General features: G+C 45.4%; 1 protein-coding gene across 1 annotated transcript in view; it reads right to left on the reverse strand.

Annotated features, from left to right (window-relative positions):
- Window positions 1-390: 390 nt before the first annotated feature.
- The window catches only part of FAM21 (Family with sequence similarity 21), a 98,301-nt gene continuing 73,455 nt past the window's right edge, over window positions 391-25,236 (reverse strand). The window contains exons 24-30 of the mRNA XM_089548493.1: window positions 24,774-24,872; window positions 23,442-23,567; window positions 18,553-18,804; window positions 11,855-12,008; window positions 4,211-4,287; window positions 1,549-1,714; window positions 391-728 (exon numbers count right to left, since the gene is read on the reverse strand). Coding sequence (XP_089404619.1) covers window positions 571-728; window positions 1,549-1,714; window positions 4,211-4,287; window positions 11,855-12,008; window positions 18,553-18,804; window positions 23,442-23,567; window positions 24,774-24,872 — 1,032 coding nt within the window. The 3' untranslated portion in view covers window positions 391-570. The remainder of the gene's footprint in view (window positions 729-1,548; window positions 1,715-4,210; window positions 4,288-11,854; window positions 12,009-18,552; window positions 18,805-23,441; window positions 23,568-24,773; window positions 24,873-25,236) is intronic.

A 25,236-nucleotide genomic window follows, 5' to 3' on the forward strand; every position in this document is an offset into this window, starting at 1 on the left:
AACTGTGATCAGCTCTTGCTGCCCTTGCTGCAGATGGGTTCACGAGTGAAACAAGATTGGCTGCGTTGAGGGGAAGCGCGAAGCATTTGGTTGCAATTTTTCCTCTCGCTTACGGCAAACTTGACTGTCGTATTTTACAAAGACAACTACAACCACTCAAGCTGCACTTGTTTGCTTAAAATTGTCACATCTGGTCAGCGGCCTACCAGGGTCAAGTTTGCAACGGTGATCATTAATAATTTACTGAAAATACTAGCTGCTTTCAAGCTCTAAATTGGCTATCAGACTAGCCTCAACGTGCATGGCTGTTTCGTTAAGATGGGTACATATAACTTTTTGTTTTCAAATTTAAGCCTAAAAATTACAATTCTGCGCATCGAACAGACATAGTTCAGGAGAACTCTCCAAATTTTTTTGGTCAGAACTCGAGACACTTTGAATCACATTGCAGTGACGGTAGTTATGACCGCGGCAGGATGTGGCTCGGCAGGTGCACACACATTTGGCTACGGAGAAACTGGGGCCAAAGTACAGCCACAAGTAGTTGAGAAGTGCACCCCAGAAAGCTGGTCACTCCTCGTCATTCAGGTCTCCTAGCAGGGGGTCCTTGAAGTCAGTTGTCCTCGGCAAACACCTTTTAGCAGATGATGAAGATGATGATGGCTGGCTGCCCTTCTTTTCGCTTTTGCTGACCTTTGGCTGCACTAGCTTGGAGCCGAAAATGTCATCTGAAACAAAATGGATGCAGATCTTGATGCCAGAAACTACACCTGCTCCACAAACCACCGCCAGAGGTTCATAACATATGCTGAAGGCGTCATTTAGTCAATTCCTTTGTCATGCTGTCATGCATACAAGGCCAAACTGGCAGATGTCTAAATGTAGGATTAAAAGAACACAACTACAATGTGACAAGGTAGATTTCAGGACATCTGGGAGTTCATTGCCACGACTGTGCATGCACACCCAAGTTCCAAAACACAAGTGTGCTGTGCAGGTGCAGGCACAAAATCACTCGCGAGATTATTGAAGTTGGTCCAATGCTTAGTGGAATCTCCGAAGATTACTGAAGCAGCGAAAATCACAAGCCTAAAAGGCTGCTGTGTCGGTGCTCCTTCTACAGCCCTTTTGGATAAGGAGTTCTTATCAGGAGCTGGGTGAAGGTTGGAGCGGCTGTCTAAGCAGATTAGGCATGAATGCGGACTTTCTCTATGCCCGGACCAGGCTGGCCAGGTGTGGATTTTAATGGAGCAGAAATGGGACATCACATGACGCACCTGGTGGTCTACGAGCCAATGGACCGTTGTGTGAAACCACCTTAATGAGGCTAATGCATTCGCTGCTGCTGCTGCTGCTACCTCCATCAATGCACCCAAATGGCACTGTCAACTGAGACACTGAGGCACTGTTCACAACCAAATCCGCTAAGAGCCCTGTGTTTAACAAGGTGTACCAAAGCACTGAGCTGAATGTTATGCACAAATGATATTCTCAAGTGATCCACTCAGTCAAAAGCACTATGGCAAGAACTTCAAGAGAGAAACAAACCTGTCTCATCATCAAACAGGGTGTCCTGCTTCCTCCGAGACAGCCGTGCACTACTGCTTGCCTTTGCTGAAGGAGCAAAGATATCATTGTCCTCCTCACCATCGTCGAATATGCTCCCAGAAACCCTTTTGGTTGCTTCTCGTGGCAGAACTTCTTTCGCTGTGTCCTGCAGTCACATTTCAATAATCAAATCATTGACCAAGCCAAGGAACTGGCCGAAGAAAGATACAGACACAAAAGCAGCCATAATCAGCATAGCAGTCATCCTCTACCCTTAGCTCAACACAGGACAAGAGTTGAGCAGATGGTACACAGTGTTAGTGCACTGGGTGCACATGGCTTTTGAGAGCATGAATTAGGAAAGCAAAAAGCAGGAAATGTTAGTGCAGTAGAAGAGGTCTCTACATAGTTAAGCCACTCAGACCAGCAAAACTATACCCTACATCATTTGATGGTGATGGCATGGCTCTGAGGATGCTTATTATTAGTACCAAAAAAGGAAAATGCCGACCAAAGGTTTGTGTCAAAAAATGTAGACGTTTCGGCTTCCATATGGAAGCCGAAAGAAGACGTTTCGGCTTCCATACGAAAGCCGAAACGTCTAAATTTTTTTACACAAACCTTTGGTCAGCGTTTTCCTTTTTTTGGTACTAATAATGACCCTGCTACCTGACCAGACGAGATTTCATCAAACTTTAGACTTCATTCTGAGGATGCTGTCTGTTAATCTGACGGCCAACTTAAGTGTTAAGTGTCAGTTTAGAAAAGAGACTGAGAAATGCCTTCCATCTTTCTATAATAAGTTGTACTGATATACATTCAGTTACCGCCTTCTATAGAATCACCAGAGGTGTGCGAATATTTGAATCATCAAATACGAATACAAATATGTTAGATAGTCAGTTCATATTCGATTTAAGAACTGATATTCCAGCTTTTCCAAATATTTGAAAATTTTCGAACATTCACCAGACATTGAACACCGTATACAAACATGTTAGATAGTCAGTTCATATTTGATTCGAGGACTGACATTCGAGCTTTTCCAAATATCCGAAAATTTTCGAACATTCACCACGTACAGAATACCATGCAGACTTTCATAAATTGAACTGTGGCAGAACCACAATAGCTTGGTAAATTATCCAAAGATAATTAGCCCGTTTTTAGAAATCGACAAGCTTAAAGGAGTCAAAGATGTGAAACTTCCAAGTATAGCATGCAAAGTCCTTTCGGGCTGGCATATGGAAGTGTGACGTAATCGCTAATTAAAACTCCAACACTCCTGAACCTTCTCCGCAGCGCGCAACGCCAAGTAAGGGGGGGGGGGGGGGGGGGGGGGGGGCGCATCACAGAGTCATTGACAGTACTGGTAAGTTTCCAATGCAAAAAGGCTCGCATTCAAGAAAAAAAAAAACACCGCCACTGAAGACGAAGGCCGCTGAGCACTGTTTGGCAGGCACAGCAGGGTGTGGTTGAAACCAGCGGAAATTTGAAATCTCAGTGCTGTCACACCAAGCTTCTCTGCACTCCTCCAGTGCTGAAAGGAGAGGCCCAAAATTTAATCGTTGATTACTTTGCTATTTTAAATGCTAGCGCAAAAACACTTCGCATGCTTTACTTACAGCCTATATAAATTTGAATCGTTGAATTCCACAGAATTACCAGAAAAGTGGGGCAGTTGCCCTTTAAGTGCATGTAATGGCAGGCATAACGATGACTGTGGGGTGGGGGGCCGGGGGCGATGAGTTGCGGTCACCCTAACCTTGCTGCCTACAGCTTTCAGACACCAACTGAGTCCTCCTTAGTCCTTTCCTTTTTTTTTTTTCTTTTTTTTAAGCAGTCATGCCTTCCACAATGCCAGTGTGCTTTCCTCTCGCTTACGGCCAAAAACTGTGCCCTCATCACCACCTTTTCGGTGCTTGTGTGATGCAGCCTCCTCATAAGGCTTTACCACATTTTTTGGCATTTTAGGCATGTTTTTTTTTTTTTTTTTTCGGGGGCACGGGGCATTTCATAAATCGACCTTCCGTTAATTCAGGCATTTCTTCCGGTCTCTTAAAATGCTAATTAATGACGTTTTACTAGACATCATTTTACTGTTTGGTGCCAGTCCTGTGCGCCATGGTTTCTATTGTTGGGTGTTTCCACGTAAGATCAAACAAAGGGTGGCAGGTCAACCTCTTCAATGTATTTGAAATTTTTATATATTGTTGCCTAATCACTGAAAAGGAGCGATCCGCAATTGGTTCTGCCCCCCCCCCCCCCCCCCCAGAAGTTTTTCAAAGCACGCGAAATTATTAATGATGGAGAAGTGGAGTTCCGTGCTTCAGTGGTCTCCTGTTTTGGCCAACTTTGGTTATGAATTACATGAAATATATTGAAGCTAGTCACCTGAAAATTGTTTGAGTAAATATATAGATGTTTTTATTTGTGCTCCGCTATTTTTGTCTGTCTGCAAGCTACAGATGTTTTTATAAAATTTTTCAAAATACGCCCAAAGAACGTTTTTTAATCTAGTTTGCAGGTCGTTATATCAAGAACGGCTTGCAGCAGAGTGGCAGTAATTATGCATCATCATCTATGCAAAGAGACCTATCAAACTGCTGAAGTTGATATTTATATGTCTTTTTAACAAAAAGCATGCAGTTGGAGCTCCCACCTCAGAAGGGGTTGCTGTAGTGCTTGTTGCTGTAGTGCTTGACGATTCCGAATTTCCAGTCTGGAGCACGCTGTCACCTGGAAGAAAAGCGGTAAAAAAAGGAGAGAGGAGCAGCTGAGTGTCCACTTCAAGGTTGCACATGAACGCACATTGCCAGCACATTGGGTATCATCACAAACACGCAGACATTCCTTCTCGTCAAGGCCACAGGCTGCCAAGTGCCAAGACAGGTGGCACAACGCCCACATGATTCAAAGAAAAGGAGTGTGGTCAATCTGGCTAACTAGTGCTCACCTGGCATCATAAGAGAGCAAAAAAAAAATCAAAGTGAAGACACGAACAAAGGACAAAAAAAAAAGTGAGGAGAGGTGATACGCAAATGAAAAGCAGAGAGCGCTGCAAAAAAATACCACTCTACAGAGTGGGAATTTCACATGCCCTTACCGGTACAATTAGCACCAAATTTTGTCATACCAGTGATGCATCTGCATTTATTTATAATTCTGGCAAGTCTACTGGCTTTTTTCAACCAAATTTTCATAGCAGCAATTTTCATAGGCTGCGCAGCCTAGCACCGCGCAGCCTCCACGCTCAGTCGAAACGACGACGAAACAGCTCGAGAGGCGTGCTCGGGCTTCACCTAGCTCTGGGATTAAAAGGACTGGCCTCATTCTTGGGTTCTCCCGTATGCCTGCCTGCATGGCTCCCCCTGGGTTGTGACAATATGGCTGCGGAGCTCAAAACATCTTTTGAAATAAGAAAGTCACTTTCTCCTGGTATCTGGTGTCTGCACATCTTGATAACACAGACACGACAAGCGCCTGCCACCTAAGCAATAATGAGGGAGATATGCCTGCACAGACACACACATGCACACACAAGGGCAAACACTATGCCAAGGTGTTTCACCTTAGGCTGTTAGCAATTTCTAAAAAAACATTTTTATTTTAATCAAAAGTTCTTTCTTTAATGTATTATTGTAGGTAGTGGTTCGCATCAGAATATAGCTAAGACCTGAACTAGCAGGGTGGTCAACTATATATCTCGTAAACTTCTTAACTATTAAAGTTAGGCACATTATTTGTTTTGAGGCTGTAGTTCGGTGCAAGCAATATTCACATCAGTTTTCAGATTTTGCACATAATGTGTTGCATGAGTTCAAGGTACATAGAAACCAAGCAATATTGTAGAGGTCACTGCTATGCTCCTACACACATATCGTAAGAAAAAATTCGCACTATGCGTTCAAAATTTCTTCACCCAAACAGTGCATTCATGATGTATTGCAGTAGAACCCCTTTTATGTGTGCTCTGTTCACGTGGAAACGTGCATTTTACAATGAATTGCATAGGGCCAGCGACCCAGCGATGGAGATAATGCACTAAATATCTGACACGTTTGATGCTAGAAACTTATACAGTGAGGCTAGCTTAGCAGTGCTGTTCGAGGAAATGGAGGGTATTAAGTGGGATGTCATAGGCCTTTGTGAGGTTAGGAGGACAGATGAGGTGTACACAATACTAAGAGGTGGGTACACACTGTGCTATCATGGATTAGCAAACAAACGAGAACTACCTGTAGGATTTCTCATTCTCTCAGGATATAGCTGGCAACATAGAGGAGTTTTAGAGTAGTAAAGAGAAGGTGGCAGCTATCATAATAAGGCTTAATAAAAACTACAAGTTGATGGTGGTGCAGGCCTGCACGCCTACATCCAGCCATGATGACCAGGTCGTAGAAAGCTTCTATGAAGACGTGGAATCAGCAATGAACAGAGTAAAATCGTGCCTTCAATAAAAATAGAGGCAAGAAGCAGGCTGGCGACCAGGCGGTTGGAGACTATGGGATAGGTTCTAGGAATAGCAGGAGAGAGTTATTAGCAGAGTTCGCAGATAGAAATAATTTACGGATCATGATTACCTCTTCCGGTAACAAGAGAAAAGGAAGTGGACGTGGAAGAGCTCCACTGATGAGACTAAAATGAAATAAGACTTCATACTATGCTATGAAGGTCCTCGGAAAGGTGCGTTGTAGCGACCATAGAATAGTAAAGTCTCGAATTTGCCTAGATTTGAAGAGAGAAGGGAAGAAACCAGTGAAGCGGAAACCCATTAATGAGTTAGCAGTAAGAGAAAAAGGATTTCAGGATATCGCTGCAGAACAGATATTCAGCTGCAACTGAGAAGACGATCTTAATGTTCACACAATAAACGATAATCTCACAATTATGGAGTATGCAGTAGAAATAGGCGGTAGGACAGTTCGACAGGATGCCGGCAAGCTATCTCAGGAGAAGAACGAACGATCTGATTAAGAAACACCAAAGCATGAAAGTGTATAATGCTACAGACAGAAGTGGCAGAGCTATCAAAGTTAATAAATAAGCGTAAGGTAGCCAACATAAGGAAATTTAATACGGAAAGAATGAAGTGTGCTCTAAAGAACGGAGGTAACCTAAAGGCGGTGAAGAGGAAACTAGGCATAGGTAAAATCCATAAAAGGCAGCGCCGAGCTTTCAATTTTAAACCTGGGCCTGAATTTCAACACTGGACCTACCCTGGATGCCAAAAAAAATTCAGGGGGCACTTTGGCTCTCTAAAGTGCTGCAAGGCGAAAGCATTTCCTGGCGCACTGTTTGTTTTTATTTTTTTATTTTTCATATTTTTGTTTGCTACTTTTCTTGTTTTTATTTTTTCATTTTTATTTTCACATCTTACTTTTATTTTGTTTTTATTTTTGTTTATTTTCTTATTTTTATTTTTTATTTTCTTCACTTTATTCCTTTTATTTTATTTATGAAACAAATGCATTCACTAGATGCGCCTTTATTCATACTCGAACCTTGAGCCTTCGTGGCGGAGTGGTAGCGTCTCCGCTTCAAATGCCAAAGGCCCTGGTTGGATTCCCACCCTCGGCACAATTTTTTTTTTTGAAGCAGTGACGCCGAAAGGCGGACAAATCTGCCGACGCGTCTGTCGACACCGCTGCCGACAGCGTCCGTCGACACGGCTGCCGACAGCGTCTGTCGACACGGCTGCCGACGCGTCTGCTAACGACAGTATGAGGCATTAAAGGCTTTCGCCTTAAAACTCGTGTGTGCCGTAGAATACGCGGTTAACCAAGTTGAACCTTTGTGCCAAGATGAAACAAGGACTCGAGCTGTCAGCGTCCTCCTCTCCAAATACCGCCTGCAGCAGTACATGTCCCTGCTGACTACTGAGCAATGACAAGCTGTCACGAGCCTTTGCAGCAACGTGGATCTGGTTATACTTCCAGCAGACAAAGGCAACACCACAGTTCTTCTGGACCGGACGAACTACATAAGCAGAATGCAAAGCTTACTGCAAAATGACATCACATACTCCCGTCTTGACAAGGAGCTAACCGAAAAGGTGCAGCGAGATTTACAGAAACTTCTTTCTGACGTGTTCAGATTTGTTCCTCCTACCAACAAAGCACTTTACTTCAAGCTGTTGAGCACGAACTGTCTGGCCTTCGCTCTGTACGTGCTTCCCAAGGTGCACAAACCTGGTATGCCGATACGCCCCCATCGTATACTACAGTCGTTCTCCACTTCACAGTTTATTCAGCTACCTTCACCGGATCCTCAGACCATTTGTTGGTCTCATCTCGACGCATGTACACAACTCAACTGATTTCATCAAGAAGGTAAGTGACAAATCATCAGACGATGACGGGCGCATGATTTCGTTGATGACATCGTTGCATTTTACGAGTGTTCTCACTGACCTGGGTACAAGTTCGCTCTGCTGCCCTCGAAGAAGTGAGAACCCTTTACCACAAAGGACCCCCATTGATGTTCCGGATCTCCGCAGACTGTTACAGTTCTGTCTGAACAACACTTATTTCGTCTTCCAAGGCTGTTTTTACCAACAACTTCAAGGCACGCCAATGGGCGCCTCTATATCCTTGACTGTAGCGAATCTCACTATAAAATCTGTCAAACGCTGCACCCTTGAAACATTGCCATCACCAACAAGAATTTTTCTTAGATATGTAGACGACTGCTTTTCCCTCATTCCGTAAGATGCTTTGCTCGCCTTTTCGTCCCATTTGAATTCCATAGAAGAAGCGATTGATTTTACCATTCAAGAAAAAGTGAATGGTGCATTGCCCTTCCTGGACATATTGGCAAAACACAACAGTGAAAATCTATCATTCAGCATTTACAGGAAGCTCACTCGAACCGGAAGATACCTTAACTTCAAATCTGTTCACTCGGCCACCCAAAAGAAATCTGTTGCCACATCCTTGTTCAAACGAGCACAATGCATATGCAGTTTTCGTGAAGACCGGGCAGTGGACTTTGATACTGTACGGCAAGAACTTGTGCACAATTACCCAGCTGCTTTTGTGGCATGCGTAGAGAAGCTGCTATCTTGCCTGACACGTGAAGCACCCGTGTCATCCCCTCTAAAATGTGCCGCTGTTCCGTACACACTTGGAATAAGTGAACCCTTGTCGCGCATTCTGCACACATTCAAAGTTCACGTTGCCCATATGCTGACAAGAAAACTCCAGCATGCGCTGGTTAGCGTCAAGGACATTCCTCCCAGGGAAAAGTACCCTGGCGTTGTTCACAGCGTCCCGTGTTCCGGTTGTGACAGCGTCTACATCGGCGAGACTGGTGATCTTAAAAGGAGCCTAAAAGAACATTGCAACGCTGTTAAAAACCAAAAAGTGAACTCTAATGCTATCGCCGAACACTCCGTACCAACCGGCCACAACATCGACTGGGGTAGGGCACACGTGCTGGCAACTGAAAGGAATCTGTTCCGTCGCCTTCACCTCGAATCATTAATCATTAAACACTCATTTTTTTTCAAATCAATTGCAGAGTGGAATGAATTGCCGAAGTGTGTAGTGAACAGCCCAAATGTAGAAACGTTTGTTGATAATTTGAGAGCCTTTTCTATGTGAAACCCTTGTCTTTTTGGTTTCATTTTTCGCATCATCGTTTGCTCTTGTATGAATTTCGTGCATATCTTGTTTTTTCATTTGTATCTGTGCTCATGCCCGTGCTCATGCCTGCTTAGAGTCGAGCGACTCTGCAGTATTAAATAAATAAATAAATAAATAAACTAACGCCCTCAATCGCAACACTGGAAATCTAACCCCGGCATACGCACGCTCCCTGTGCCCTCTTTTCAAGTGTATTTAATCCCGATGCACTACGTAATTCATCTCATCATGAACAAGGCTCCAGTACATAAGCCGAAACGTCGTGTTTTGTTTTTTGTCATTTTTCCTTTTGGTCCCCGATTATGATTTTTCCTCAACCAGACGAGATTTCGTCCCACTCTTGACTTCAAAAGCCAGATGTATGCGTTAAGAGACAAAGAAGGCAATGTCATTTACAATATGGATAAGATAGTTAAATTAGCTGAAGGGTTCTACAAAAATCTATACAGTAGCCAATGCAATCAGAAAACTAATGGGAGAGGCAGTAGCGCACAGTAATGAGACATCCCGTCGGTAACAAAAGAGGAAGTAAAGAAAGCCTTTGGAGCAATGCAATAAGGGAAAGCAGCTGGTGAGGATCAGGTAACAAAAGACCTGTTGAAATATGTAGGGGAGATTGTGCTAGACAAACTATACACCCTATAGACCAGAATACGCTACTCTCGCACCGGGATCGGTTCGCGCATACTCTCAAACCCAGGCAACAGGCACCATCTTCCACCTAGCTGCCAAATCGCTGCGAAGTACCTTCACGCCGTACACAGCAAGCGAGCTTTATAACCTCTCAGGGCCCTTAAATTTGACAAGTGTCATCTTTCTGGAAGTACAAGAAGTCACCTGGTCATCACTGCGTTGCCTACGCATGCATCAACAGCCAGAGGAATGCTGACCTGCATCAAATACGGATAGCTGCGGTGCAAAGAACGAAATACAAGGCAGGTACGATAGTATGAGTAAGTACTATGTTTGAAACGGTTGACCTAACTGCGTGGCCATTGCATTACGTTTAGCATTCAATGACCGTGTTCTGGGAACATCCTGGTATGCTTTGAGCCATCGGGATGGGGTGAATAAAGGTCTCCTTTGTGGAGTTGGAAGCCTGTTTTCCTGCTGCGAGTTGCTTTGCTGCTCTCCTCCCTGTGGAGGCCGTGTGCGCTGCAGTGGTGCCCATGCAGTCTGAAGCTACACCGTTGATTTTGTGTTTACAGGATAGCAGCATCGATTTATAAGTTCGCGCTGAAATAGTGCGGTGACTTGCAGTATGACCGGTAGAATCCTATGAATTCGGTCGAGTGGGGCTATCCTCCACGAGCCCATTTCGGTCGTTCGAATCGGCTCACATTTGTAGCTCGGGTGCTCATGTGCTATGTGGGCAACGCTTCATGAAGATTTCCCGAATTACGGTATACCTTGGATTTCGTAATATCACGGCTAAACACGTTCGTAACTGGAAGCTCGCAACAAGTGCCAGCCTCAGAGCTAGGGTTTAAGATAGTGGATTGACAAAACATATCAGAAATATTCCCGCATTATCGCTCACAGGGCAGGCATGCAGATGAACAGTTCGTAGCAATGCTTGCTGTGTTATTGAACCCTGCCTCATTGTTAGGTTTGGTTTTATGGGGTTTAACGTTCCAAAACGACTCAGGCTATGAGGGAGGCCTCATTGTTTAGCGAACTTCCAACACATGGTTTGAGAAAATCACATGCGAAGTTCTTGCACTCAGCGCAGGCATTTGCCTTGGTGGTGTGCAAGAGGCCTGCAAAACCCATCGCCAGAGGACACAATGTCCACGCTGAAAGTCGCAGAATAATAAACTCAATCACTGCAAATTATGTCTTCAATTACGTGCAGCGCAGTGCAGTGTTTCCACAGTGCCACTTAGCCACTGTGCGCCCTGTGTCGTGTTGCCTTGTGCAGGAAGCAATCTTTCTCAAATAAGCCGTGCCTCTTTACGCTGGCCAGCCTTTCGTGACTATGCATATGGCCTTCTTGACTGCTTGCCTAAGCGAGCAAGCATATTTAAAGAAAAAAAAAAAGAGCATGAGATAAATCTTTGCAAGGCGATAACTGTCTGCTGGACACTCCTAACACTACATAGTAACAACGGCTTGACACTCATTACTGGCGTATTTGTCAACCGCAGCGCCGTGCATTGTCATCTTGTCATCTGCTATGTGCTAATATTTTTTACACCTGTATATTAGGGTCTTGTTGCCATTGACTCTGTTTCAGGGACGTGGAACTTCAGATCTGCATGCAGCAATTGCTTGTGCTTGCACTCGCAGAATTCCCGTTCTGGATACTGCTCAGGGCTACCCATCTTCACTACCATAGTTGTGAGCAAATTAATGATGGCAAGCTCATTAGCTAATTGCCCGTGACGCCATTAAAGAAACAAGGCAGAAATTTGACCCAGTTGGTATGTGTTCATCTTCAAGTCATCAAGGTATTGCTTCGATTTTCGCCAGGCTATGAGGTTGCCCCAACATCCAGCTAGCATCCAGCTAACAGCCATTGGTGTAAAAAGGGGGAGGGACGGCTCCATAAGAGCAGAGTTGCTGCTGTTGTCATGATGCTAGTCGCAACACAATAAAGCTTCTTCACTTTCTTCGTTCTGGACCTGGGACCAAAAGACGAGAATGGCAACGCCACTAACCTGGAAGTTGACCTGCTTCAAAGATGGCATCAGAGAAGCCGTGGGTGTTTGTCTGCTCATTCCCAGAATTAAGTTGCTGACTTGACCTTGGTGCACAGTTAGTGAAAAGGTCCTCCTCTGTGTCGTCATCAAAGATGCTCCCAGCAAAGAGTGCCTGCAGCAGGAATCAATTCACTTTTTTGTAGCATTTTCAAGCATATTGTTCAAGCAGAACTGGCACGCCAGCTGTACATGGAATAATGGTGAACAGTTAAAAAGGAACTGTAAAATCAATTACAAGGACAGCACAAGTGACGTGATTAAACAAAAAAGGCTTGCAAAAGAAAGAAAGAAACTATGCAAGCAGAGTTTAAAAGTATTCAACAGCAAGAAATCAAAGCAGAATTAGGGTGTGGTTAAATTTGAAGAGTGAGACATCATTCTTGGATAATGATAACTGTACTTCAACAAGTGTCTGTCATAAAAAAAAAAAGAACCATAATTCACATTCATCAGTGGTCAGCACTCCAAACATGAATGCCCAAGCCACTGTGGCTTTATTTAGCTGAAGAGCATGACCTCACAGTGGCAACAACACGCAGACTTCAAAAGCAGCCTGCTTAGTGGGCCCTCAAGTGAAACAAAAGACTCTGCAGCAGCTATACAGCCAAACGTCAGCATGGCAAACAGGTCAGGAATTATTACACAGTCTGACTGAAAGCTGTATAAAAACGTTTTGTCACAGACGCCACCAAGAAGAATGCAGTTTAGTCAGTAACGAGATGGCAACTCAGTGAATGATTACTAGGGAATGGACAGAGACACCTTCTGAATTTTTGGTGTTGTATTAGAGGCAATGGAGCCAGCGCACAGCAGGGGCAAACAAGATGCTGGTTAAGGTGGTTTTGTCACATGAGAGCAGCACTGTGTTAAAATGGGTGCACAAGATCCAAAGTTACCGCCGTCAGGTAGCAACGCCACCTTCACCACTGTAATGATGTGGTCATGTGTACAAGGAAGAAGATGCCGAAGAAGTGGAACGACAACAAGCGTGAGCATCAGAATACGGTGCAGTTGTGAGCTGGGCATAAACAAGGATGTACACCCAGCCAAATCTTTAACTGGCTCGGGTGTTGCACCGCTAAATGCACCTTGTTAAAGGTTCTTTTCGGCTATACCACTGGCATATTAATGCTGTAATTTGAAGCGTGAGATGGAATTTCGTGCTTCCTTTTTGTTCATATGATGTTTTAGTGGAGTATTTGCGTGTTTAGATCAAAGTTATCAGAAATATTCATCGTCTGCCACTGCGAAGAGCCAAAACAAGCGGAATATGCAGCAATGATTCTGGTGGCGCATTTGTGCTTACTCTGGGTAAACTACTATACCGCCATGAAAGGAGTGGTAGTTTACCCAGAGGAGGAGGCCATATGGACCAGAACCACTGCTGCGTATCCTGCTTGTTTCGGCTCTTGGTAGTGGCAGACGACGAATATTTTGGATAACTTTGATCTAAACACGCAAGTGCTTCACTCAAACATTATATGAACAAAAAATAACCTCGAAATGCCATCTCACGCGTCAGATCAGAGCATGAATATGCCAACGGTGTAGCCGAAAAGAACCTTGTACAAGGTGCATTTAGCGATGCAACATCCGAGCCAGTTAAAGATTTGGCCGGGTGTACTAGTTCTGTGTTGTTGAGCTGAGACATGCCTTTCTGGAGCTTGACATCTGAGGTCAGCTCGCCAGGTGCGGCCGGGCACCAAGGTCCAGGGACTGGTCCCCACAAAGCAGCACTGGGCCACCTTGCCCCAGCCGCCCCACTACCAGCCGCCGCCCGCTGCCACCCAGCCCATCTGGCACTCTCCTTCTCTCTGGCTCTGTAGCTACCGGAGCAGCTAGCACTGCCTTCACTTTCCCTGGACTGAATGTAGGGCCGCATTCTGTCCTATGTCCACGTTGTTTTCGTGACCGTCCTCGCTTCTAATACATTTTGCCCATCTAGCACTCTCCTCTGCTACAGCACCTTCAAAGAGTCGGCCACAACAGGAGCCCACCTGCTCCGCTGGATGCCTATTGGAGCAGCCGGTACTGCCTTCCCTTTCCCTGGACCGAATGTAGAACATTCTTCTGTGCTATGTTACCCAATTCTATGTCTGTCCTCACTTCTAATACGCTTGTGCTGTGTGTGGTTATGCTCTTGCTTTGTCCAGAGGTCCTGGGCACACCTGAACCCATTAACTCCATCACAATCTGATTAGAGCGCAAGTATATTAGAAGTGAGGACGGACAAAAAAAAGAGTTTTAAGGATGATTACGATAGTCCCTAATCAGAAATTTGAGTGCAGCTCAGGAGGTGTTGCGATTTTGTGATATACCGAGGTAAAGAATTTGAGAGATACGTGTATGTATGTTCAATTACAAAGCATTCTTTATTTCCCAAGGACACCCTTTCTTCAAGTAACTTTCCTCTTCCAGAATTTGACTGTCGTGAAGGTGGCTGTGTGGTCGGAGAAATGGATGGAGATACGTTCAACCTGCTGCACTGATGACTGGTTCGTAAGCATACTGTTTATACTAAGAAGACAACGCTGTGAGTGGTGTGGGCGACGCGGGCATTGGGTGAGCGGAGCATGGCGTGACTGCGAGGAGGCAACGCACGGGTGCACGTGCTGCCACAGACAAACCTCCCCTTCCCTAGCCACCCTACCTCCCCACATGCAGTGGTGATGGATGATGGTGCGCACGACGTGCTAGAGTCACTGGATAAGTTTTCAGAGTACTGCGGATAAGTTTTGAGAGTCACTGGATAAGTTTTCAGAGTACCACAAACCTCCTCTTCCCGCCACCGGATTTGGAAGCTTTATGGCTGACCCTGGCTGAGGTTTCCAACACTGCAATCGCATCCGTGCTCCTTGCATATCTGCACCTTCACAACGTCATTATTCTAAGTGACAAATTATTCTAAGTGACAAGTTCTGCGTAGTTGGTACCGCTAACTTCATAAATAACATGAACGGACACTCAGAACAAACGGGAGGCAATTATTTTTGTAATTCATTGAAGCAACACCTTGAGCATATATGCAGGTCCCAGAGGTTTTGGAAGCCCGCCGCTCTATGGCAAGTCCTTGCAAAGCACAGTGCTTGCTGTTATGGCAACAATGGGCAGCAGCAGCCATATTTCTTCCAAGCCCAGAGATGTGGGGAAAAGGAACGTGGTACTCCGAAAACTTATCCAGTGACTATACTGCGTGCACCACTCTAGTGCTATCTATGAGCGAGGGGCAGTACTTTCGTTTCCCCAGCACAACCAGTCTCAAGGGCAGCGCACTTGCGCTTCTCTCGCTCTCCTCCCCTCTTCTCACGTTTGATTACAGTGAGGGCGATGCGGCTCAACCCACAAACAGGAGCATACGAGGTGTGCTCTAAAATGACATGGACATTGGTAACATAGCACAGAAGAAAAACGTCCTACATTTGGTTCAGGGAAAGTGAAGGCAGCGCCAGCTGCTCTGGTAGGCACTGAAGAAGGATGGACAGCTGGGAGAGTTGGTAAAAGTTCATTGAGGGTGGTACAGTGCGAAACAGATGAAAGCACAAAAAAAAAAGAGAGATGCCACACACAAATCTGAGCGCTGACTCGCAACTAAAGTTTTTATTGAACAGAACACGAAATTTATGCATCAAAGTCATGTGACATTACAGAGCCGAGAGCACTTGCACAAGCGCTTCCAAGAGGTGACTCTTTAGCCAATCATTTGACAATGAAGTCCTATCAAAACAAGATTTCCCCTTTGCTTTGTTTACCTCAAGTTAAGATCAAGAATTATCTAGAAACAGAACCTATTAGTCAACCAGCAACAAGGAAGGCTGGCTTATACATTGAGACTGTTTTTTATGGATAAGATATACTTCCATTAGTTATTGGGTTGTCTTATCCTGGTGGCGAAACAAAATCTTTAAGTTAGGGACTAGAGGGTGGCATTTTTCTTTTCTTTTTCTTCTTTCCCGCAATCGCGGCAGTGGTCTTTTAAATGGGAAAATTCAGAATCTGACAGTGAACTGAGACGCTCTCGCAAACGAATGCTAATACAGCGACTGGTCTGACCTATATAAACTTTCCTGCATGACAGAGGAAGCACATACTCCACTACACAGGCGCAGTCTACTAACCTTGACCTATGTGATACCTGGAATCTAAACGGGCTCGTGTTAATCACCTTCTCATGGTGATCCCTAATAGCATGGCAGAGCCCACTCAACTTATATGGAGCCGAAAAAGCAATGTCCACCTCAAAGTGTCCAGCCACATTCTGCAAAATGTGTGCAATTTTATGAATGTATGGAATTAGAGCTACTTTCCGATGTACTTTTTCACGTTTTGGATTGACAAACCCGGCCCTCACCATTCGCAAGAACTTTTCATAAGTTGCTGAGATAACACAATCTGGAAAACCTGCGGTTTTGAGCCTACGAACCTCTAGTAGCACACTATCATGAATACAGTGATGGAAAGAGTTTATTAGGCAGGCTTGAGCATATGCAAGACACTGCAGTTCCGTTTTTTGCAATCGTCGAGTGCCAAGATAAATAGTTTAGCATCAGTTTCTGGGACCTTGGTGAATACATCCAGCATATGCGGTCGCTTTTGAAATACACCTTCACACTCACAAACTGGAGAGCATCATTTGATTAAAAAGATGATTTAAAAAGCACCATTTAAAAGACCACTGCTGCGACTGCCGGAAAGAAAAAAAGAGGAGAAGAAAAAATGCCACCCTCTAGTCACTAACACAAAGATTTTGTTTCACCACCAGGATAAGACAACCGGAGAACTAATGGTAGCATATCTTATCCGTAAAAAACAGTCGCGATGTATAAGCCAGCCTTCCTTGTTGCTGGTTGACAAAAAGGTTCTGTTTCTAGATAACTCTTGATCTTAACTTGAGGCAAACTAAGCAAGGGGGAAATCTCGTTCTGATAGGACTTCACCACATGTCAAATGATTAGCTAAAGAGTCACCCCTTGGAAGTGCTTGTGCAAGTGCTCTCGACTTTGTAATGTCACATCATTTTGACAGATAATTTCGTGTTCTTTCAATAAAAACTTTAGTTGCGAGCCAGTGCTCGTCTGTGGTGTCTCTTTCTTTTGTTCTTTCGTCTGTTTCGCGGCGTACCACCCACAATGATCTGGTAGGCACCTGGCAGTGTACGCGGCCCTCGGTTCCGACCGCCTAAGAAGGTGCTGTAGCGGCGGAGAGTGCTGGATGGGTTGGCAGCGAGGTGTCACGTGGTAGTGGGTGTCAGCTGTTAGCAGGGTGGCAGCGGAAGGGCAGCATGATGTTGTGTGAGGCCTGTCTTCAGACCTTGGTGCCCAGCCAGACCTGGCGGGCTGACCTCAGATGTCGAGCTCCAAGAAGGTGCATCCCAGCACAACATGCAGCCACATCCCCATTCGTGCAAAACACACAACCGCACCGCATTCAGCCACTCACACTCTGTTCTTTTTACACTTCTTCAGCATCTTCTTCCTTGTACGTGCAAGCCACCAGAATCCACATCATCGCAATCACCTCCACAACAACTGACTTTGGCCACATAGCCGTACCGCAGGATACTACGGGGCTACAATCTCCCATGCCATTACTTCTGTTGTACTTTCAGCAAGTGCAAGAAGTGTACATGCCTGCAACATCACCATCAGCAATTCATGTAGCGTGGTGAAGCGATAGCTCCAGCTATGGCATCAATTCGGTGTGCACGTCTAAAGAACATCAGAGCACAACTGAAACAGCCAAGTGAATTGCCGTAATTTGAACCTACATGTGGCAACACACAACATCAGTTGAGTGAGACCAGACCTGAACCAGCCTGGCTCAATTTCAATTGCACCAGTTCTTGTGGACATGGTGTGATATGTTGTGAAGTTCTGTGCAGCTAATGTGAAAAGATAGAGCAAAAAAAAAATGTTGGAAAAACTAGATTACATTGTCATACACCAGCATTTGTAAAAAAAAAAAAAAAAACACTTCTGATCATGAAAACATGCGAGAACATATGCATGCTGCAGCTCTGCTCACTCTGCTACCCTCTGCAAGCCCCATTTCTGCACATGTCACATCTACCACACTGATGAAGCATTGGCACCTGCTTGCTTTCTTCGTCTGCATGTTCACAGCCACTTGTCAATGCAATGATGCGTCAGTTGGCACTTCACTTTTTTCTAAAAAATCTGTACACATGAAGTTGCCACGTCATTTTGGAAGTTCTGGGAAGCCATCGATATTTCATGCAGAACCTTGCAGTACTGTGCGCGAGCTTTTTCTGCATGCTGGCAATTGACACTATGAGGAAAGCGCCAATTCATTTACATGAAAAGTGCTGGACTGTATACTGCAACTTAGAAATGACAGAATTATGAGCTCAGGTGAACAGGAAAATCAGATTGTCCAATATCCACTAGAATACTTCAAAAGGAAAAGGGTGGAATAAATCAAATCAATCACTATTTACATACTATTCAAAATTAAGTAGAAGATTTGCAAATCTCTGGTCAAAATTCTCAGTGACTAACTGTCTACATTATTACAAACTTTAATGTGTGGTCTTCCCTGCTACGACAACATGAGCAATGATAAAAGAATGCCTCTGACCCACCAACGTAGCTAACCACGCAGCAGCCGTTAGCCTAAGCCAGAGCACACTGTCATCTCACCTGCGACAACCCGGCTCCAACAGCCGGCTTGGGTGGGTTCGGCTTCTGGCACACTTCAGGCACTCGATGCAAGCTGTTCTCCACCACTGCAAACAGATCTTCCTCCTCAGTCGAAGGCGACTTGACCATGATGCCAGACTGTGGTGGCGGCAGTGGTGCCAATCGACTCGGTTGGTCACGCTCCACCGACTCCTTGGCCACTGTGCCGTCCAATGGTGGCACACAGTGCAGCTGTGGCTCTTCCTGTGTCACCTGCATGTCATTTGTTCCAAACAAGGCAGCAATTTGCAGGCATCTGAAAAAGCGGGTGTGCCTAGACAAATGTCACGCCCTCTCTCCGTTTTAAAGGAAATTTCCATACTGCTCGACCTTAAGATAATTTGGGCATTTCTTCTGGTCCCCTGAAGTCTAAAGGAACGAGGCTTCACTACTCACCATGCTATTTTTAGTAGCCAGTCATGTGTCAATTCATGGATTTCCAAACTGCATATTCCTGAGCTGTCTAATCAATAAGCAATATATATGAGGGAAGTCAACAGCCACCAAAACCAAACATAGGGAAAAACAAACATTCCCCTCTGTTCCTTGATTTCGACGGCTGTTAGCTTCCTTCATAATGAGCCTTTCATTTCCCTTCCCTTGACTGCCCAATAGCTTAATGAGGGCCTCTGTTCTGGCAGTCCTAATGCCATAGGTAGCATGAGAAGGTTCTCGTACAGCTTCCACCCTCATCATTCGATGATGTTACATGTCATACTCGCAGTAATACAGGGCATAATACGTCCCCTGCTATGAACGAGGGTGGCATTGGTGAACACCCTCAAATGTTAGGTTACATGCAACATATATACCCCTGAAAGCAGACTGCTGTAGCACAGTTGGTACAGCACCAGACACAAAATTCGGAGGTTGTGGGTTTGGATCCCACCGGCGGCACGTGGTTGTTTTAGTGCGATAGCACTTATAGTGGCCATTCCTCATGTTTAGCCATTGTGTGTTTGTCTGTCTGTCAGTCTAAAAATAAAGAAGGGTGCATTGGTATTTTAAATGTGTATAGCTCTGGAAAGTGCTGTTGTCTTTCTGTTTCCAATCTCGGGCACTTGATTAATGCGTGTAGAACTGAGATGTGGGTTCCACATCTCGCGTACTGTGGTGCCGGTGCACCCTTTAAAAGATGTGAGTGTGTGACGTATGTATGTCTTATCCTCAGTCTGCAGAGAGCAACTTCTTTGAACCTATTTTGTTTTTCTATGGCATACCTTCAAATCCCTGGTTTTAGTATGTGCATGTTGGTTTGTCCAAATCCTGCTGCCACTCTTTGCTCAGTGCAGTCCTAATATATGGTCTGAGGTCCTGGTATGGAAGTTTGTTAACGTCGATCTGACTCAATTCGGCAGCTGACGCAGCAAGCTTATCAGCTTCATTTCCATCTGTGCCACAGTGACCCGGTACTCAGCATATTGTAATTTTAAGGTTCAATGCGCCTACAGACATAAGGCATTTCAAGAGGGAATTCATAACAAGGTTTTTTTATAGGGTTTCCCAGAGAACAGGGTCATAACCACTTAAGAAATCTAATAACAGAGGTTGGAATTTTGTTTTGCAGGATGGATCTAACAGCCAACAGGATACCATGACATTCTGCAGTAAAGATGCTTGTGTGTCTATTCATTGTTTTTGTTTCAGAAAACTGACAGCTGTGAACTGTACATGAAACTGAAGAAGTGTTGGAGGCATCAGTGTAAAGCTCTGTGCACTGATACTTTGCTTGTAGGTACATGAAATGCTGTTTTATGCCATTTGGCAAACCATGCTTGCCAACCTCACAAAAAGATGTGTCACAGTCAACTGGATGCACTTCCCAGGGAGCAATTGTGCCTTTAGAAGAAGTCAACAGAACATTGGAGACTGGTATGTTCATGTCTTGGACAAGTGTGGTGACTCTAATGGTTAAAGATAGGGTTTCGGACGGTCAGTTTGAAGCAGTGTACTGGTTGGGTTTTGCAAACAGCGCATTGCATGGGTGGTCAGCATGAGATAATACCTTCGTAGCGCATGTTACACTTGTAAACTTCTGCCTTCATTCAAGTGACCGCCGGTCCGCCTCAAAGTACGAACTGGCAATTGGGCTTGAACAGAAAGAACCAGTAGCCAACCGCATACCCAGGTGGTACACTGCGTCGAGCATATTTAAGGTGGTTCTTTGAGCTGACTCATACACTACTGAGCAGTAGTCTATATGAGATAGACCTACGCTATTTAGAAGACTCAGCAGGCAATCTCGATCTGTACCCCAAGACTGGTGTGACAGGATCTTTAGAACATTCAGCGCCTTCATGCATGTGATGAATGTAAGCTTTTCGTCGGCTATGGCGCCAAGAAATTTGTGGTTTTTTTGGACAGCAATACTCTGTCCGTTCAGTGCAATGTCGGGTTCAGGCCTAATACCACGTTATTTTTGTGACGATTACACTGATTGTCTTTTCTGTGTTAGTTTAAATCCATTTTTGTCTACCCACTTTCAAATTTTGTTTACTCCTAGCTGAATTTGCCGCTCACAGATGGACAAATTACATGATTTGTAGCTTATTTGTAAATCCCCAACATAAACAGAGAGGATGTTGATCTAGGTAGGATGCTCTTTAATGAGGAGGGAGGGGGGTTAACGTCCCAAAGCAACTCAGGCTATGAGGGACACCGCAGTGAAGGGCTCCGGAAATTTCGACCACCTGGGGTTCTCTAGCGTGCACTGACATCACACAGTACACAGGCCTTTATAATTTCGCCTTCATCGAAATCCAGCCGCCGCGGCCGGGATCGAACCCGCGTCTTTCGGGTCAGCAGCCGAGGACCATAACCACTGAGCCACCGTGGTGGCCTCGCATAAAAATTTGGTTGATTGAAACACAGTGCAGCAAAACTTATGAACTATTGCTTTGGCCTCTAGCTGGCATGACAGCAATTCCGCTTAAACCATAGGAGACAACTCCAAACTAAAACTCTCCCTAACCCTGCTGTCCTAAGCCATGTGTACCCGGATAGATTTAAAACGGAGTGGAGCAAATGCGGCGGCAAAGCCACCTTAGAGCACGTCTTCTTGGACTGTCCGACAGATCCCCCACCAGTATCACCTCAGAGGCACGTGCACCCGGGCCCGTGGGAGACCTTGCTGCTCAACTCCGACCTGGAAACACAAGTCATGACAAGAGCACGAGAGGTCGCCACCAGTCTCCACTGATGGCCACCTAGCAAGGTCAACTAATCCATTTGTTACTCAAGCCGATAATAAAAGTTTTCCAATCCAACCCAAAAAAGTAGCATACCTGGCATGCTTGAGGTGTTGACCACCGACAAAGTGAACTAGCTATGCGCCTTTCTTCGTGCCAGGCACCCCTGCTCTCTCTCTCTCCATGAGCTTAAAGCAGGAAGGAGACCACGGCGCCTTCGCACTTCAAGCTCATGGAGAGAGAAAGAGACCTTGTCGTGCATCTTAGCCATGAGAAGGCAGAGCGACCTTATAGAACGCCGGATCACTTTGCCTCGTTTATAAAATTACAGCAGGGGTAAGCACTGTGAGTGCCTACTTCGCATTTAATTAACTATGCAAATCGGCTGTAATTTTTTAATTACTACCTACAGTAACGACACTGCGAAGGCACAAGACTGTTAGTGTGGGAGAGTTTCTAGCGTGTGCGCCCCGGTGCCAAGGATTATTGCCGCCGCCACGTGGTACAATGCTGTTCAAACAAGAATCGCGGTGGTGGCGCCAGATGGTGCCACTTGTTCGCGAGGTGGCCGAAAATCCGATATCTCGGAGCTATGTGTCTTACTTCAGTTACCACCTGCAGTTTCTCACTGTCCCGCACGACAGCATGGAGCCCACGTGTGACTAAAAGTTTCCTCAAAAACTGTACTTTGTTTATGTCAACAGAACAGGGGTCAGCACATGTGCATTCCTGCACACGTGCATCTAGGCGTAGCACGGATCACACCACTAATTTTTGCTCATGCATGACATTTTGCTATCGGTATAGTCGTGAACGGATCAATATTTAATTTTGTCTCTTTCTGTAGACATATATGTAAACATATGTACAATCTTTTTCTCACATTCTATTGTTTCAATCTAACCTACCCGCTAACTGACTGTGTGTGGCTTTTATGCTTACTTTAAACACACACTGCCGTATCTTTTCTTTCTGGCTTCTCTTTTTCCCACCTAGTTCTTCTTTGCAGAGTGTGCGACAGCTTCCACATCATGGACCTTTTTTAAGAATTAGAGCCTTTTCAAGCTCACAGAGAAGTGATATGAAAGTTCAGGCTCTTTTCTCAAGCCATCAACCCTGGAAATCCAAGCAACAGGCCATGGCATAAGCTTGTACCCATCAGGAAAAAAACCAATAGCCGGTTGGCAGGAGTCGAACCCATCACCTCCCGAAGCCAAGGCAGGTGCTCTTCCTTAAGGCCATTGTTTGACAGTGTGTGATGAGTGACATCCACTGTACGACAGGGCTCACATCTGGTCGCGCCACACATGGAGAGTAGCTCTGCATGCGCCAGCCGTTGTAGTGGGTGGGCGCCGCTATATAAGCAGGGGCATAAAACAAACACTGATGTGGATGCTGCAAGTACCACACTGACAAAGCCAGTGTTGAGCAGAAGACCAGGCTCAGAATCCAGCATGTGTAAGTGGGTGGTCAGAGCCCAAAATCGTCGTGAAACACACTGGATTGTTTCAGCCACTGAGCACTTTTGGTGTGCTCCAAAATCTTGGGACCCAGTGGTTACTGCGACCACTGTGGCCACAAGAGAAAAGCACAACTGTGCTGTTATTTCTCAGCCAGCCATGTTTCCTCGAAAGAGGTGGGATAAAAGTAACAGAGCCTCACCTCTGCAGAAGGGCCGCGTGACGGCAACGGATCAGTCGGCGGGCTGCCACTCTCACCATCCTGTGAGTCAGCCTGGGGCTTCCTCCGTGAGGGCAGACGTCGCTTCACCTTTACTTTGGCTCGACCCTGCAATGAGAGACATACACATGTCTGCAGGAACAATTTTCACGTGTACAGACCAGGGCGAACGTGCCAAAAAAAAGGACACAGACATGTCCCCCCCCCCCCCCCCCCCCCAAATGCAAAAACATCATGCAAAAACATCAAGGCTCTAGGTGCCTCAGCTGACAAGTGGCACAGGTCAAAAGCAAGTGCATCCCCCACTGTTATGGGTCTCGTAAAAAAGAATTGCTGGCAGTTGAGCATTGCTAAGCACAGAATATTGTGCAAAAGCAGTGTTTTGCAGGCAGACACCATCCCCCTCATACCTGACAGCGCAATTGAGGTGTCCACTGACCCTGGGAGCCAGTTATGTGCCTTTCTTTTCCTTAAAATCAATGGAGTCTACAACATTGTCAATGCCAACGCCAATGAACCCAATGAATGCCAGCGGCCTACTGCTCCAACGCACGTTTCTATCAAAACACTGTCAACGCTAATGTAAGCAGCGCTCATCTATCTGTCACTACCACCACCTAGATCAAAGCACAACTGAAGTGTCCACTGACCCAGGAAGCCAGTTAGGTGTGTTTCCTTTTGCTTTTGTGACTATTGCTCACAGATGGAATTTGATGAAAACGATTGATATTTGGTTGGTTTCTCAGGTTTTAACGTCCCAAAGAGACTCACGCTATGAGGGACGCCGTAGTGAAGGGCTCCAGAAATTTCGACCACCTGGGGTTCTTTAACGTGCACTGACATCGCACGGTACAAGGGCCTCTAGAATTCCGCCTCCATCGAAATTCGGCTGCCGCGGCCGGGATCGAACCTGCATCTTTCGGGTCAGCAGCCGAGCGCCGTAACCACTGAGCCACCGCAGCGAGGCAAAACAATGATGTGGAATGTACAGCACGAGAGTTTGTTGCAGTTTAACATGTATAATCAGCTGCAGCGATACCCTAGTGCTCTCGACCAGAAGCTGATATGTTCACGCCACCACAGGTTCAAAACCCAGTCGTGGCAATATTTATTAACGAAGTACTGCTTTCACACTAAAATTATGAACAAGCAAGTCTGCAGATGCCACCAATGCTGACAAGTACAAGTAAAAACAAGCAGAGCTGACACTGGTCCCTGTGGGCACCTCCAGATTAATTTTCCATGCGAATTGCATTCGCTGGATGCCCTGCCCAGCCAAATTTCATTGTCAATAACCACAATGAAGTACCTTACCTTAGTGGCACTAACAAGAGTTTTGTTCTGGTCAGCAGGCTCGTCAAAGCTCACCGCCATCACCTTTGTGTCTCGAAGCGCAGGTCGGCTTTGGTACTGCTAAAAGAGAAATAAGTCAATGACAAAACATGCTTCAGGTATTACGCACAGAAACAAAGCATCTTTTTGTCTCCTCACCCTGCCTGAATGAACTCAACAACTGTGCCCCTCTCTCTGCAGAAGCACTCAGTGCCATGCCCCAGAAATATCTTGGGAAGGTATGTTTTTGGCACTTGCCTCAAAGGCGATGGCAAAAGAAATGACATGAGGCTTTTAAAGGGACACTGAGGAGAGCTCTATTAATATTTTTTTTATAGCAAAATCCGATAGTTGCCACTTGGCCGGCAGCGAAAGATGCATTTATTTCTAAGAAATTTGGATTCGAAGTTTAAATAGTTTTTCCCGCCGCTCTGATTCAAACTTG

Source organism: Amblyomma mixtum, chromosome 6, assembly GCF_055824585.1.
Source record: "Amblyomma mixtum isolate Tamu chromosome 6, ASM5582458v1, whole genome shotgun sequence".
Classification (NCBI taxonomy): Eukaryota; Metazoa; Arthropoda; class Arachnida; order Ixodida; family Ixodidae; genus Amblyomma; species Amblyomma mixtum.